Source organism: Rutidosis leptorrhynchoides, chromosome 1 (assembly GCF_046630445.1).
Source record: "Rutidosis leptorrhynchoides isolate AG116_Rl617_1_P2 chromosome 1, CSIRO_AGI_Rlap_v1, whole genome shotgun sequence".
NCBI classification, from domain to species: Eukaryota; Viridiplantae; Streptophyta; class Magnoliopsida; order Asterales; family Asteraceae; genus Rutidosis; species Rutidosis leptorrhynchoides.
This window is the reverse complement of record NC_092333.1, coordinates 702,061,794-702,079,333: the sequence shown is the minus strand read 5'-3', so window position 1 is coordinate 702,079,333 and position 17,540 is coordinate 702,061,794. Positions and strand designations below refer to the sequence as shown.

Genomic DNA, 17,540 nt, shown 5'->3' with positions numbered 1-17,540 from the left:
TTACTAATATTATCATTATAAATTTTATTATTATTATTATTATTATTATTATTATTATTATTATTATTATTATTATCATCGTCATAATTATTATTTTTAAAGTTAAAATTACTATTGTTAACATTATTATTATATTATCAATATTACTATTAATATTATTATTACAATAAAAATCAGACATATATAAATATACTTAACAAAACTATATTAATATTTTTACTTATAAATTATTTAAAGTATATATAAAATAAATATATGTAAATAAGTTAATTAATGAAACATATAATTGTGTTAAAATAACAATTACCACAAATAATATATATATATATATATATATATATATATATATATATATATATATATGAATTCGTTCGTTTACAATATGTTAATATATATAATTGATATAGGTTCGTGAATCTGAGGCCAACCATGCATTGTTCAGTTCTGTCGTATGCATATTTTTGCTACAAAATATCGTATGGTGAGTTCATTTGCTCCCTTTTACTCTTTACATTTTTGGGACTGAGAATACATGCGCTGTTTTTACAACTGCTTTATTAAATGCTTTTGAAATATATTTTTGAACTGCGAATACATGAAATGTCTTTATAAATGTTTGACGAGATAGACACAAGCAAAACATTTCTCGAATGAATTATTATGGAGACAGAAGTTCTGTGGATTATTATTAAATTATGTGGACATGATAATTGCCACCATTGAATTATGTGGACATGATAATTGCCACCAATTGATATGAATGTTATGTATCGAGAGAATGATTTTATACACAGGTTATGTGTATGTTATTTTTGTGCACAAGATATGTGTACGGTTACTAAGATTTATGAAAGATGATTTCGTACACGAGAAAGGTGTACTGTATTTAAAAGATATCGCATGTACATTACATGTGGGTATAGGATTCGGGCCCATTTGTACCATGCAACATTTAAATCTTGTGGTCTATCAAAATGATGAATTTTATTGTTTTATGATAAACTTATGAACTCACCAGCCTTTTGGTTGACACTTTAAAGCATGTTTATTCTCAGGTATGAAAGAAATCTTCCGCTGTGCATTTGCTCATATTACATGGAGTCGTTCATGGCATATAGAGGTCAGAACCTCGCAATGGGACCAACTGTTGAAGACTTCGTCCAGATGGATTAGGACGAGTCTTGACAGGAAGCTCATGTTCACGTTGTATGTAGCGACGTGTGTATGAACTTTCAGTCTCATTTTCGTTTAAATTTTTAACTTCGTCTAGCGTGTCAAGCACTTGCATCATATACACATCGTTAGACAAAGATGTCGAAGACATTTTTTTTATTTGTATGGAAATTTTTATAGAGAGAATTGAAGTGTGAATTGATTTATATACGGTATATATGTATTTGTATATATGAAAATACATTTTTTTTAATAAAAGAAACAATAATATTTAATGAAATATATATGTTGGCAACGAATATATTTCAAAATTTTCAACTAAAACCGTTGCACTTACAAAGTCTTGCAGACGACATTGAAGCCCGACGTCGATGGTTGACACTGGGGAGACTTCAACGACAGTCGGATACCACCGTCGGATTGTGTAAACAACAACAACAACAAGAATACTCAATCTCACATACGTAGGATATGGAGAGGTAAAATTTAGACAATCATTTACCTATCATAGAAAAAAGAAAAATCATTTATATAATCAAAACACTCTAATAGTAGAAAAGTTCTATGTCTCAATGTTCTACGGGTAGAGAGATTGTTTCTGAATGGACTTCCGACCAATAAGTAAGTTAAAAAAGTGTGAAACGTCATGAAAATAATAGAATTAAATTTTCAGAATTTTAAAGAATTGTGAAAACATTGTAAAAAATCACAACTCGTTGTGCTCTAAATAGAATAAATCAGGATTGACAAGAAAGACCATTACTTTATCTAGATTATTATGAGGAATTAACTTAAAGTAAAAATTACGGTGTGGTATCATAATTTGGCTTTATTTATTTGTTGTTATTGTTTGCTTTTATCCACAAGATGATGAGATAATAATGTTCCCAACTATAACAACATATATTCTCACTCAAACTCCCATTTCGAGAGAGAGAGAGAGGAAAAAAAAAAAAAAAAAGTGACTGAAAAAAAAAAAAAAAAAAGTGACTGGTGGGAATAAAAAGCAAATACATCTCTTTTTCACTCACATCATTCAAACTCACTAGTCATTGATTCCAGTTGGGCTTCTCTAGTTAATAACTTAACTGGCCTTTGTCAATGATGTGTCTTTCACTGTGTGTGTGTGTGTGTAAAAAAGTGTGTTCTTGATGTGTCTTTTGGTTTCACAGAGGCTTTGGTGAGATAGTCAGACCTTGATTTATGAATAATTACATAACCACATATTCTCTTCTTCTCATTTATTTTGTCCTATTGTAATGATTTTGTACCTATGTTAGTTTGTTACTTACCAAATTTTACTTCTGGATTTCACTCAATATCTTGTGATCTGGCAATTGGCTACATCCTCTTTCAAAATAGTAAGAATTTGATTGGTTGACACAGTTTTGGACACTTCTGAGCAGAAAAAGATGAAAAGGAGTTGTCTTTATGATATCTGTATATGAATCTTGAGCTGGGTTTGTGTTCTAACTTATAAAGTTTATGCCTTTTGATGAGTTTACCTGTTTTTCCTCTTGAATTCTCAAGGCCCCTTTTCAAGACAAGTGGGTTTTGTTTATAATGTCATTAAATTGCAAGTTTTCTAGGTTAAATGGTAGATTATTGAAAACTTCTAAGATGAATATGGTCAAGGAGCCTTTAAAAAGATGTAATAGTGGCTGGAAATGGAAAAATCTGCTGCTTTTTTTGTGGGTTTTTCTTCTTTCATCTGGGTTTGTTTGGTTCTTGATTGGTGGTACTGTTTCAACCCAAAAGTTGGACCATCTTCATGAGCTGGTTTCCTCATTCTTCGAGTCAAATCAGGTTTTTCTACTAACCCCTTCTTCTTTTACTGTTTGATTTATTTACTGATCCAAGTTTCTTTTGTCAAAAAGCATAAATCTTGTTTGATGTTTAGTTGCTATGCTGTTATAATAATTACTTATCACCACTTGATTATGATGATTGATTCTCTCAAGCATATAACTTTTTACACTTATCAATTGTATTTATTTTCCAGAGTACATGAGAACTCAATAAATGTGCACAAATTAGGCATAAAGCTAAGATTTAACACTGTTGTTTCTGGATACTGAACTGTTCTATTAGCCAATATTCATGATACACAATATTTGTTTTTAGTCATTTAGTATCCACAGTACACTAGAACTCAATAAATGTGCACAAATTAGGAATAAAGCTAAGAATTAACACTGTTGTTCCTGGATAGTGACTGTTCTATTCGCCAATCTTCATGATGTATAAATGTAATTGCTTTGATTATTAATGTCATAAAAATTTATTTGCAACGCTTAAGTACTATATAATTTACTTTCGATTCATTCTGCACAGAGTGACAATAATCCCAATTTGGATATCAGGACTAGAGCTAGAGGTAACGATTCGACCTGTTTACCGATAGTGGTCAGTCCAGGCTATTTCTATCTTTAACGGGTCAAAACAATCATATTAAGCACACTAATTACTTATATACATAGTGAAAAGTGTTTTTGGTTTACCCAAACAAGATCTTGCACTAATAATGAACTGTTTTGACCCAAATCACTGCTGACCTGTTGCTTGATTGATAGGCTGATATTGTAAATAAAGTTTATCAAATGCAATCATGTTGTGATTACAGCTAACTTATAGCCTAATTAGATAGAACCTCAACATGATTTTTATGGCTAATATGTGGTTTTCAATAATCTTAAATATGTTCTGTAAGATTCTTTTTTTGTTGACTTTCAGATAACCTCTTTGGAATGTAATAAAAAATTGGAACACGAAACATCTGCAAAGAACGTAATTACATGTGCTCTTAAACATTTGCCATATTTGGTAAACAACGGTCTTGAAGAACACCGTTCAAGTGATGTACAATATGTAGAATCAAGGGATCAGTGCTGTATATCTGATGCATACAATTTAAAAGAAGGGGACTCATCAAATTCTAGTTTCGTGAAGTTATGCCTATGGTCTGTTCTTGCAACTGTATTTATCTACTCGGTTCCTGGTTTATATAAAGTATTGCGGCGTAAATGGAACCGAAATGCGCGTCAAAAGAAAGATAGAGTACAGGGTTCTTCAAGGGAAGCTGGAAAATGGATGAAGAAGCTACTAGTTCTGTTTATAATAACTGGTGTGGCTATATCAATATGGCTATTTTGGTACTTAAATTCTGGAATTAGTTTAAGAAGGAAAGAAACGTTAGCCAACATGTGTGATGAACGGGCTCGAATGTTGCAGGATCAGTTCAACGTGAGCATGAACCATGTTCATGCATTGTCTATTCTCGTTTCCACTTTTTACCACGGGAAACAACCTCCTGCTATTGATCAAGTAATCTTGCCAAATTCCGTAAATTATCATTTTTTTTTTTTTATATTGTTAATTTAACTAGAGCATATTAAACTAGATGGTAACAAAGTTTAGTCATGTTTTTTTGAACCTTGTTATGAATGCAAGTGATGTGTGTTACCCAAAACACATATCAGAAGCAAAGTTGTTACCTTTTTATGCATTTTTTTCGTTTAGTATTCAACAATAACAGAGTTTTTTATTATTTATTTATTTATCTTTATTTTTACAGAGAACGTTTGGCGAGTATACTGAGAGAACGTCGTTTGAGAGGCCACTTACTAGTGGAGTGGCGTACGCTTTGAGAGTGCGTCATTCCGAACGGGAGAAATTTGAGAAAAAACACGGGTGGACAATAAAGAAAATGGAAACCGAAGATCAGACATTGTCACAAGATTGTGACCCCGAAAAGCTGGATCCCGCACCTATTCAAGATGAATATGCTCCTGTTATCTTGTCTCAAGAAACTGTAGCTCATATCGTTTCTATCGATATGATGTCTGGAAAGGTTTTATAAAAATACTACTTATAAGTGATATCCAACTTTTGCTTTTTATAAAGACTTCTCATTTATCTCTTCGTTAATCCTTGTAGGAAGATCGTGAAAACATATTGCGAGCAAGGGCATCGGGAAAAGGCGTGCTGACATCACCTTTCAAGCTATTGAAATCAAACCATTTGGGTGTGGTACTTACTTTTGCTGTCTATAATATTCATATTTCTCAAGATGCTACACCGGAGCAAAGAATTAACGCCACAGTGGGGTAAGTTAAATTTTTTTTATTACCAACTTGTATCTTAATTACTTGAGATCAGGAAACCGTTTTTAAGGGTTTGTTATTTCAAAGCAGGTATCTTGGGGCATCGTACGACGTCCCGTCATTAGTTGAGAAGCTTTTACACCAACTAGCTAGCAAACAGACGATTGTTGTGAACGTTTATGACACCACAAACACTTCTGCAGCTATAAATATGTATGGTCCTAATGAGACTGACACGGGTTTACTCCATATTAGCAGTCTTGACTTTGGAGATCCTGCTAGGAAGCATGAAATGCGTTGCAGGTTATTCATGAATCTTTTGTAGTTTGTAGACTTTTTTTTGGTCATGGGTTTGGGGGTGGAATGTTTTGTGTTTCCAAAGTCGTTATCGAATTATCAGACGTGAATCGCTACTTGGGGAGTACTCGGTCGCTACTTGGGGAGTACTCGGTCGGGACTTTTTTAAGAGTACTCGGATGTTGACCAAATTTGATTTTCACTGATTTTGACCGATTTTCCGAGTAATTTTGGCCAAGTTTGACCTATTATCCGTGTAATTTTGGCCGAGTTTTGACCAATTTTTGTCCTATTTTCCAAGTAATTCTGAGTTGTGTCCAAGTTTGACTGAGTACTCGCTGAGTTGCAAAAACTGAGTACTCTTCGAGTAATTCTGAGTTCTCCAAGACTAGTTTTACGGTTGAAAACATTCACTTATTTCAGAAACACGTAGAAAAAATGACCAAAATTTACTTGTTTGTATATTGTTACAGTGTTTAAGTTAAAATATGAAATTGTTTTCGGTAATCAACTACTGGTACAAAGTTATGTATATTGTTAATCAGTTAAATTTAAATAATGTATAAAGTTGCAATTATTATCTTGGTGGTTTCCTATTGTTTTGCTATAAAGTGGCAATACACTCAGATATATCATGTTTGCAGCAACTATAATAATGCGTTTTCTTATTGTTTTGCAGGTTCAAGAATAGGCCGTCTCCTCCTTGGCCTGCCATATTCGCATCAGCTGGAGGTCTTATAATTGTTTTGCTTCTTGGTCGAATATTTTACGAAGCTATAAACAGAATTGATACAGTTGAACGTGATTTTCAAGAAATGAGGAAGCTTAAGCATCGTGCTGAAGCTGCAGATATCGCAAAGTCTCAGGTGTGTATATTTCGATAGAGCTTATATATATATATATATATATATATATATATATATATATATATATATATATATATATATATATATATATATATATATGGCAGGATCAATGGGGAAGTAACCAAGCGGGGGGAAGCCGGGGGAAGCGGGGGGAAGCAAATTTTTTTTTTTTTTTTTTCGATTTTTGAAAAAACTTTGTTCACGAACATTATAGATTGGATGAAAATAAGAACATTTAGAAAAGACACTTCGTGATGAATGTTATTATTTTGGCGGGAAAACGATCGACAAAAATAACATTCAAGATAATATTGTTCGTGAAGAATGTTAACGTTTTTTTTTCATGTTTTGTGAAGTAAAATTTAGCCCGATTTAGAGTTTAGGGTTTGGTGTTTTGGGTTTATTCCATAAACCCAAAACACCAAACCCTAAACCCTAAACCCTAAACTCTAAACCGTTCGTGTTAAAAACTCGATCTAAATCCTAAATCTAAACCCTAAATCTAAATTTCTAAACCCTAAATTTCTAAACCCTAATATCTAAACCCTAATAACTAAACCCTAATATCTAAACCCTAATGTCTAAAACCCCACATACGCTCGAAAAACACGATAATTGTTATATATTACTTCTTCGAGCGTTTTCCCGCCAAAATAATAACATTTATCACGAAGTGTCTTTTCTAAATGTTCTTATTTTCATCCAATCTATAATGTTCGTGAACAAAGTTTTTTCAAAAAACGAAAAAAAAAAAAAATTTGCTTCCCCCCGCTTCCCCCCGATTGGTTACTTCCCTCTTGATCCTACCAATATATATATATATATATATATATATATATATATATATATATATATATATATATATATATATATGTGTGTGTGTGTGTGTGTGTGTGTATATATATATATATATATACATATATATATATATATATCTATATATGCGTTTTATTTCCTTTTTGTAGTTTCTTGCAACCGTTTCGCATGAGATCAGGACTCCAATGAATGGTGTTTTAGGTAACTGACAATCGTGTTCTTTACTTGTAAAAATTGTGTTAAATCTTCCAGATTATTTATACGGTATTTAACGAATATTGAATAACAGGCATGCTGCAAATGCTGATGGACACAAACTTAAATGCAAAACAATTAGATTTTGCGCAGACAGCTCATGCTAGTGGAAAAGATCTAATAAAGCTAATTAATGAGGTTTTGGATCAGGCAAAAATAGAATCCGGAAAACTTGATCTTGAGGCTGTCCCGTTTGATCTGCGCACCATTCTTGATAATATTTTATCATTATTTTCAACCAAATCCCAGGAAAAAGGAATCGAGGTAAAACACGACGATTTTAGTAGGTTGTTATTATGCTGCGTGTAGTCGTATCAATCACTTAATCAGCTGTTTGAGTTTTACCACATTTTAACATTTTAAACGTATGCCCCTATGGCATACGTTAAGTTGCATTTAATAAACTCGAAGTTTCCTTAAATATCATAATTTGTATTAAATGCATACATATAAAAGAAAACCATTAGACTAAAATACTGTACATTAATTGTAAATATTACGGAGTATTATTTTAGGAAATTTCTAGTTCATTAACATAATTTGTATTAAATGCATACATATAAAAGAAAACTATTAGACTAATTAGTGTATATAAAATGTAAATGTTACGGAGTATTATTTTAGGAAATTTCTAGTTCATTAAGTGCAGCTTAACGTGTGCCACAGAGCACACGTTAGCAACCCTTTATATATATGTTGAAATGCTTGAAATCAAAATATTATTATTTACTTCCCTTAAGATTTATTGCATTGGTTCTTCCCATTTTATTGCATTCTAACGAGCAGATTGTTTTTTCATGTGTGAAAAGTTGGCCGTTTATGTTTCTGAACAACTTCCCGAAGTTGTTGTTGGGGATCCAGGAAGATTCAGGCAAATAATTACAAATCTTGTTTCGAATTCACTAAAAGTTAGTTCTTTCACTTACTAAATTAAATTAAATTCATGCATATGTTTCTTTAACTTACATCATCTTTTTATTACAGTTCACACACGACAGAGGACACATATTTGTATCGGTGCTCCTAGCAGACGAAGTCAAACATCCACTCGATACGAAAGACGAAGTGCTTAAAAAAAGTTGGCAAAATCTCGACAACACTTTGAGTGGGCTCCGCGTTGTCGACAGGAGAAAAAGTTGGCAACATTTTGAGAAACTAAGTGGCAAAGATTCGATAGATCATCCCGAAAAGATAAAAGTTTTAGTAACTGTGGAAGATACGGGTGTGGGAATACCTTTAGATGCACAAAGCCGTATATTCATGCCGTTCATGCAAGCGGATAGTTCTACATCGAGAACTTATGGTGGGACCGGGATTGGACTAAGCATTAGTAAACGATTAGTTGGTCTTATGGATGGGGAGATTGGTTTTGTCAGTGAACCGGGCACCGGTAGCGTGTTTTCATTTACAACAGTTTTTAAGAGACGGGAAACGAGTGATCTTGATATGGTAGTGAAACAGACTTATCCAACGATATCGGATTTTAAGAATTTAAGAGCACTTGTTATAGATCCGAAAAGTATAAGGGCTGAAGTTACAAAATACCATCTTCATAGAATGGGAATCTCTGTTGAGATACTACTTAATTTGGGTTCTGCACAATCTTACATATCAAGGTATGATTAATTTAGGGTTAATTCGACCAAAATTAGTTACTAACTGCACTTTATTAACTATCTTTTTAACAATTATTGGTGGTTTGTTTGCAGTGAATCAGCAAATCTTGATATGATCCTCATAGATGAAGAACTTTGCGATAAGGAGGAGACGAGTTTGACTCTTTTTCGTGACCTTAAAAAGCTAAAACCGAAAATATTTCTATTGGCAAAGTCTATAGGTCAACAACACAATGAACTGAAATCGGTTAATTTGGTGTGTGATGTTCTGGTGAAGCCTCTTAGATTTAGTGTCTTGATTTCTTGCTTTCAAGAAACTTTTGTAACAGAAGATAAGTCGCAAGTGACGAGAAGAAAGCCGCCTACACTTGGAACTCTGCTTCGAAACAAAAATATTCTGGTGGTGGACGATAACGTTGTGAATAGACGAGTGGCCGAAGGTGCGTTGAAGAAATACGGAGCGATTGTCACGTGCGTAGATAGTGGAAAGGCTGCATTGGAAAGGCTTAAACCACCTCATTCGTTCGATGCATGTTTCATGGATCTCCAAATGCCAGAAATGGATGGGTAAGTTACCACAATGACTGTCTATGCAACATTTGCAAACTACTCGTCAAAAAAAAAAAAAAATTCAGGGAATTTTTTTCGACGGGTGCAAAATGTTAAAAATTTGAAAGGAAAAAAAACAAGAAAACGTGGGCAAAATGTGGAATTTAAACTTATAAATACTCTAAACGTCGAACTTTATCACATAAATACACTGAAAAAATTTGGGTTTTCGGGGGCGGCCTACCCCGGTTGACCCTTCTATGGGTCCACCCCTGGTAACTGAACATGCAATTTCGTACAAACCACAAGGACTGTCCTTGTAATTTTGTCTTTTTGTAATCTTGATTTGCTATTGCTATTTCAACTTGTTAGGTTTGAAGCTACAAGACAAATTCGGGTTCTTGAAAATACAATTAATGAATATATCGAATCTGGTGAAGTATCAGCCGAGATATTTGGAAACGTGTATCATTGGCACGTGCCAATTTTGGCAATGACGGCTGACGTGATTCAGGCAACCGATGAAGAATGCGTGAAATGTGGAATGGATGGGTACGTGTCGAAACCGTTTGAGGAGGAACAACTCTACTCGGCTGCAGCTTGCTTCTTTAAATCTGTTTGAGTGGCTAACAATGTGGCTTACTGTCTAACCTGTGGTTAGGGCCTCACAGGTCTGGTTAAACAGCTACCGGTTACTCTCATCGTATACATATTCTACTGTTCCTAGCTACGGTAAGTCAGTAACATCCTTTACTGTTTCTACGGTATTTCATGATCGTTTTACCCGGATCCTGATGACTAGTCAAACTTACAGGAGTTTGAGCTTAATAAGTTGCTGAAAAGAACGATGAAACATCGGGAATTTATAGCACATATTCTTATTCGACGGTAAAATAATGGAGAAAATGCAAGTAATTGGTTGATTAAAGTTCAGTTCATCATTAGTCATCAGAGGCCGGCTAACTGATTTCAAGGTCTAATGTACATGTTTTAATATTGATTGATTGTACAAAAAAAAAAAAACATAGATTAGATTGTAGAAGGCATCATCACAAGTGTTGTACAAGTTTCTAGGATCAAGATTCTGTAAATTGTGAATTATTAGTCTGTATGTTGTGGACACAAAAATGTAAGATTTTTTTTAATATAAAGTTTATGACCAGATTGTAAAGTTGTGACATTTAGAATGTGTAATGGACCCAATTCGAGTACCAACATGAACAATTGTTTGAAACAATTTGGGCTTTTGATGATAACAAAGGGGTGGATATCTTCGTCACTGTTGTTTTCATCATGATCATGATTTGATGATAGCTCAACAAAGGATAGTTGGTTTCGAATGGGGTAATCGCAGTCAGTGGCGAAAATTAATGGGGACAGAGGGGAGCAGCCGCCCCCAATGAATTTGCAATTTTCAGTGTAAAAATTTTGAATTTTTCGATTTTGCCCCGGTTGAATTTTTCTTTTTGCTCCAAAGTCTTCATATTTTGTCTCAAAACCTATATATATATATATATATATATATATATATATATATATATATATATATATATATATATATATATATATATATATATATATATATATATATTTTTAAAAGTCAAGTTGTTGGCATCGAATACTCTCATTTGTCACGCACGCACCAAATCTCTATATTTTGCCCTAAATCCTTCAAATTTTGTCCCAAAACCTCCAAAATTTGCCCAAAAACCTCGAAACATTTTTGCCCAAAAAAAACATTGCCACTGATCGCAATGGAACAAAAGGGTTGGATCGTTGTCTGCAACCGCGGTGTGGCGCAGCCTGGTTAGTTCAGGCCTTCAGGTTCCATGGATAATAACTTCCGTGACTTCCAAACTAGCCGAAACTCAATCAGGGATGAAATAGGCAGTTAGGCGAAGATGTCTAAAAGTACATCTCTTGGTAAGTTATGTAATTTAAAGCTAAGATTTGTATAATCTTGTTGATGATGATCATAATCATTTAAGAATTTTTGTTTCTTGTTTGTGGGTTCAAATTTTTTTTAATTTTTTTTTTTTTTTTTTTTTTTTTTTTGGGCAAAATACTTGAAATTAAATAGATAGCAATTTTTCACAAATATTTTTCACAAATAGCAAAAAATTGAGGAGAACAAAAAAAAGTAAGTTGGACTACAATGAGCCTTGTCCACTTACTTAGCCCAAAAGGCATACAAACTACAAACTGAGACACTAACAAATTAAAGTTGAAATGCCTGTACATCCATTGCCAAAAAGAAAAATGAAGCTGGTGCTCCAACTCGTTTACAAAAGCAGCCACTGTTGAGAAATCCATATGTGAAAGTGATAATTCTCGCATGACTTTCATCATCAAAGTTGGTATCAATAATAGTATGATGTAAGAAAACAAATAAAGTTTCCCACCGAGATTGTTCATACTGATCAAGATGGGTCAAAAACCCCAAAACCCATACCATGGACCCATTCTCACTCAAGCTTTCAACTTTCAACTTCCGATAAATGAACATTCTTTTTAGAAGAGAACAATCTTGTTGCTTGGACTTTCATAAGATCATAAATTTGGGTTTCCACCGTGGTTGTTTGCAACTTATTTTTACTCAGTTGTTCATCACTTCATAACATCAAATCCCTCCTAAGCTTCTGACTTTTAGCAAGTATATGACATAAGCATCATATCATAACCATGATTTATAAGCACTCCATAATGACTTTCATATATCTATAAACCTTGGCTCCTCAAACAACTCATTAAAGAACCTAAATGGTTTAGGCCTCCAAATAAGACACTTATTTCCCCAAATCAACGGATTGAGATCCAATGTGTTTTATCACCGCAATTAGAACCACACCCAGTCACAAATAATCCATTCAATATTCACCAAACTCTATTCGATCCTAGATATAACTTTATTGTGGGTTCAATTTGGAATGAAGTATTCATGATCATTTAAGTTTTTTTTTTTTTTTTTTTTTTTTTTTTTTTTTTTTAATATCATTTTTGCTCCCTTTTTTGGGTTTAAACCTAAGACCTCGGCTATCTTAAGATGACTCGACTCTCTCCTCAAAGAAAATATTAAATTAAAAACGGTAAATTAAGTTTTGTTTCATGTGTATAACACCATATAAATGCATTACCATGTCATCTATAACATGTTAATAGAAAGAATTGAGTGCACAAACATGAACGATACAATTCAGCAGCCGCAGCCGCAACGGACAAGGATCAAACATCAACCATTAGAGGTGTAAACGAGCGGAACCAAGCTCGAGTATGATAGTGTTCGAGCTCAGCTCATTCGATTTTCATAAAGCTTGAGCTCGAGTTCAGCTCGCATCGAGCTTCAATTTTTTATTAGCATGTGTAGCAGCAGCATCTTCAGCTTTATTCTTCCCTTCTTCTAGTGAAGCAGTAGGAAAAATCTTTGGAGCTCTGACCCAGTAGATCATGTTCAAAATAACTAGTTATCAATAAAACACACACACAAACACACACTGCACGTATATATATATATATATATATATATATATATATATATATATATATATATATATATATATATATAAAAGCAAGCAAAAGATATATTCATTAAAACCTGGATATGACATCACTATAATGTGTAAAATGCTCAGCTTGAAGGTGTACAATGTTGCTGTTATTATTATCAACAGCAGCAACAAGTGCATTAAGCGCCTTGGTCGAATCTTCGAAATAACCCTCTACAATAAAGTTGACAACATCAATAGCTACACCGAGTCCCTTTAAAAATGTCCCAAACTCCTCCGCTTGTTGAACATTTAAATCTATACGACTGGCAGACAACAAGACCAAACATAACATATATATACTATCAGTGTTGTAGATAAAAGTAGTAATTATGGTGTAACATTAATTGAATGATTAAGCATAATAATAATCAAAATTAATAAAAATAAAAATAAAAATATATATACTTACCCTCCAGTAAAGAAAAGAAGCCTTTTCCGATTTGGCGCATAAGTCGAAAGAGACAAGTCAGCTGTAATGATCCCATCTTTAAAGTTCAAGAGACCACCTACCAGAATGTTACCTGAGAAACAATTGTGTTGAAATTGATATAACTATCCTACCCTACAAACATATAATAAAATTAAAATAATAATATAAAAACAAAAGTACGTAGGAAGCTAACGTTCAAGGTGACGCAAGATTTCATCAAGATGAATAGTAGGACGAAGCCAGTGATTGGTATCATCTGCACCCATTGTCAATAAGCCTATAGCAGTCTTTGGATTATTACACTGTAACAAAACAATCCCAACAAACGTGAATATGCATATTATATTATATTATTAATTATATTATATTCAAATATCAACAACACAACGAGTTCTTAACTCAAAGGGTATTATAAGGTACCATTGGATCCAAATGGAATTGATTAGGGCTCTCGTTCTTTAATTTAGAGGATCATTAACATATGTGTTGGAATAACATGTGTATGTTTATATTAGTATATAGCTTTTGAATAGCAAATTGCATAAATGAAATACTAAATACGCAAATTGTATAAATGATACATTGATCTTGCATCATTCCGCCAAAAAAGCTCAACAACAATAAAGTGTTGAGCATTTTAATGAAGCTATGTAACAGATTTTAAGCATTTGAAGGCATTTTGGTTCGTAATTGATCCATTCTCATTCTCATATTACCACTTACTCCGTATAATTCATTCACATTAGATTAAATATAAAATTAAATAATATATAACAAACTTAGCACAGAGGTTAAGCATAAAAATAAAAGTTAGATAAAAGAAAGACCTTAAGTTTTGCTCGGCAATATGATCGAATACAGTCAAGTTGAAAATTATATCTACAAGGATCCAAAAGCCCCATATATCGAGAATTGTCAATACAGATCATCATATACTCCTACAATAAAAACCAACCAAGTTTGTGTAGATAAATCTATAAAAGAGAGCATATAAATAAAAAAATATAATAAGTAAAATAAAAAAGGAGAAAACGATACCTCAGCATGCATGGATTTCAATTGGGGTGAAATTGGCCAAAACGTTCCAGATTATAACCCTAGACGAGTAGTTGCAAATGATATCAAAAAAATTGGCCGTCGGCTTCTTATTTATATCCGCGTGGAGTTTTAAATTACCCCTTATGAAATTAGATAGTCATATAACAACCTCTAAACTTATTGAACTTGTAAAATAAAATTTTCAACGATTTTTATCCCCATACTCTTGAAATAATTTTTTTGTTTTACTAAACATAATAGATAAAAAAATATATATATATATATATATTTGAGATTGTAATAATACATGAAGTCTAATTGTTTCGACTTTTATATATATATATTTTTTTACTAAGTTGTACAAGTTTACTCCTTTATCTAAATGATAAAGTTATGAATAGTAACATTATATAAGTAATAAAACATCATGCCTAAGGGAGGTCCCAACGGTTGGGTCCTGGGGGCCGTCCAGCCTAGTGTCCTCCTGAGCGCCGATGGCAGCGGACTGCCCAAGGTCTCGCCCAACCATCCGCCCAGCTTACCGTCTTCATGTTCGTGCATTTTAATCATATTTGTGGACGGCGTAAATGGTGAAATTTGGCCATTTAAAAAAAGAAAGAAAATTCCCAACGGCTCTTTAACGGATAGTTTTGATTTTTTTTTTATTTCTTTTAAACTTTATATAAACACCTTCATATTTTATTATTTTTTCATCCATATTTTCATATCAATATACAATTTCAGTCTATCATCTCAATTTACCAATCTTTTCTAACTTAATATGAATCATGTTGGTACTATTTTCCGTATAGGGGATGAAAGGTACCAATATATGACAATAACTGCCTAGCGTTGAACGATATATTGCCGGTTGATGTTTGCCCTCGGGAAGCAATCCCTGCAGACCCGGAACACGAATGAGAAGTCCGTGGGATGGCCTCAATCAATCTTTGGAACAATTTGGAATTGATCCGTCTAGCGTTCTGTTACTAAGCGGTTAATGTTTTAGAGTGAGAAAGAACTGTGTGAGAGAGAAAGTGTACTGTTTTAGAGTGAGAAAAACTATGTGAGAGAGAAAGTGTACTTCTCTCTGACTGAAGTTCAGATGTGAATTGTGGTGACCTAGGGGGTCTATTTTTAGGCGTAGAATATGTCGCATTACGTGGTCATAAGTCTTTAAAACAACGTTTGACCAAAAATATGTCGCATTCATTTCAAATGTAAAGATGTTTCAATGTTTACAAGTAGTTCGACGACTAATACGTTACAACGTTTTAAAGTACAAATGAAACATATGCGACACATTTTAAACTAAAGTCAAAAGACGCTCCATGTATGCATGTATACTCGACATCCAAGCAAGTATCAAAATCGTGAGCGGAAGCATGTAACACATATCGTTCAAGGACCTGAGAAACACATAGAAAATCTGTCAACGAAAACGTTGGTGAAATCATAGGTTTAGTAAGTGAGTACGTAAGTAAGTAAGTTGAACCACAAGATTTATAACGTTGAAATAATAGTAAACCATTCTAAAAGTTGTTATCACGAGCACCCAATTATCAAGGCTTAACTTTCCACGAACCCCATAAATAAAGTGTTAGAACCTACACTTATACTCGAAAATATATTTCATTCGCTTAACGGTAGCGAACCGTCCGAATGAGGGTTTGTCAAACCCGTATGGCCACACAACATAAGTTCTCGCTTACACCCTGCAAGTGTAACTAATGATAATTGAATTGAGGCATTTTTGTTCTAACTCGTACGTAGAATGCTTATTTTTGTACTTGTGTTCACTTTGTAAAACGAAACGTTTATGTTTTCTCATCCCAAATGTAAGTATAAAAGAATAAAAGTGGGACTATAATCTCACCTTGAGTGCAAGAGTATAAAAGTACTTCACAAGTAAACGTGTGCAAGAACAAATGCTAGTCTTGACCTAAACAAGTAGGTTGTATCAATAACGGTAAACACGGTTGGTCAAAGTTGTTCAATTAGTCATATGGCTCATTACGACTCGATTATAAAGCATGTGAATCAAATTGTCAAGTTTCATGCAAGAATCAAGTATACAAGAAGATTAGAACGGTTTAAACAAGTATTGGTTAAGTTTGAACAAAAGTCAACTTTGGTCAAGTCAAAGTCAATGAAAAAGTCAACACGTTCGGGTCGGGTCTCGGACAATTTTTCTGAGGTTTTTAATCATATATAAGCATGTTGGCCAAGTTTCATGTTAATCGGGGGTGCGTAGCATAGTTAGAATTAAACGAAAATGTACATTTTTGGACAGTCGGGGCCCGGAGCGGCGATCCAAGCCCTTGAGCGGCGCTCGGACTATCTGTTCAGCAAATCTGGGCAGTTTGAACACTTAATGCAGGAATCCAACTTCAAACAACCATAACTTATGAACCGTATACATTCAAAATAAGTATCTTATATCGTTGGAAAGGTATTTTGACGAGGAATACAACTAAACATATTTCATCAAACAAAAACACCATTTACAAAAACAAAAACCCCGTCGAATGATCGTTAAAAGTTCATTATCCAAGTTTCAAGTTCATAAAATGCAAATCATGATTCGGGAATCCAATTTACACATATGATATGCCGTTTCGAAGGTAATTAAACATACAATACAACTAAACACTTACTAACAATATTTCATAGCATTCAATGCATCAAAAATTCATATTTAAGTCTATCAAACCCTAACCAAAATCACAAAAATCAATAATCATGTTAGTGAAGTTTTCTTAATCAACCTATACATCAAATTGAAGCTAATGATGCTAGTAATGCATTTAATACATGAACTTTAACATAACAACAACATTTACTCATCCAAA

General features: G+C 33.3%; 2 protein-coding genes across 2 annotated transcripts; one reads left to right on the top strand and one right to left on the bottom strand.

Annotated features, from left to right (window-relative positions):
• Positions 1 to 2,153: 2,153 nt before the first annotated feature.
• On the top strand, positions 2,154 to 10,874 carry LOC139897351 (histidine kinase 2-like). Its single transcript, XM_071880078.1, is given in 14 exon segments — positions 2,154 to 2,714; positions 2,717 to 2,979; positions 3,907 to 4,497; positions 4,748 to 5,023; positions 5,110 to 5,279; positions 5,367 to 5,579; positions 6,253 to 6,439; positions 7,405 to 7,456; positions 7,545 to 7,774; positions 8,320 to 8,418; positions 8,495 to 9,126; positions 9,220 to 9,693; positions 10,048 to 10,407; positions 10,490 to 10,874. Coding segments are annotated over 13 exon segments (3,483 nt in total). The 5' UTR covers positions 2,154 to 2,668; the 3' UTR covers positions 10,298 to 10,407; positions 10,490 to 10,874.
• A 2,124-nt stretch (positions 10,875 to 12,998) lies between these two features.
• Positions 12,999 to 14,700, bottom strand: LOC139853444 (26S proteasome non-ATPase regulatory subunit 4 homolog). The gene is made up of 6 exons (XM_071842842.1): positions 14,689 to 14,700; positions 14,478 to 14,588; positions 13,844 to 13,952; positions 13,630 to 13,741; positions 13,268 to 13,483; positions 12,999 to 13,104 (listed from the first exon to the last, which is right to left on the bottom strand). Exons 1-6 carry the CDS (start codon positions 14,698 to 14,700, stop codon positions 12,999 to 13,001), a joined length of 666 nt encoding a protein of 221 aa, XP_071698943.1.
• Between the last annotated feature and the right edge of the window lie 2,840 nt (positions 14,701 to 17,540).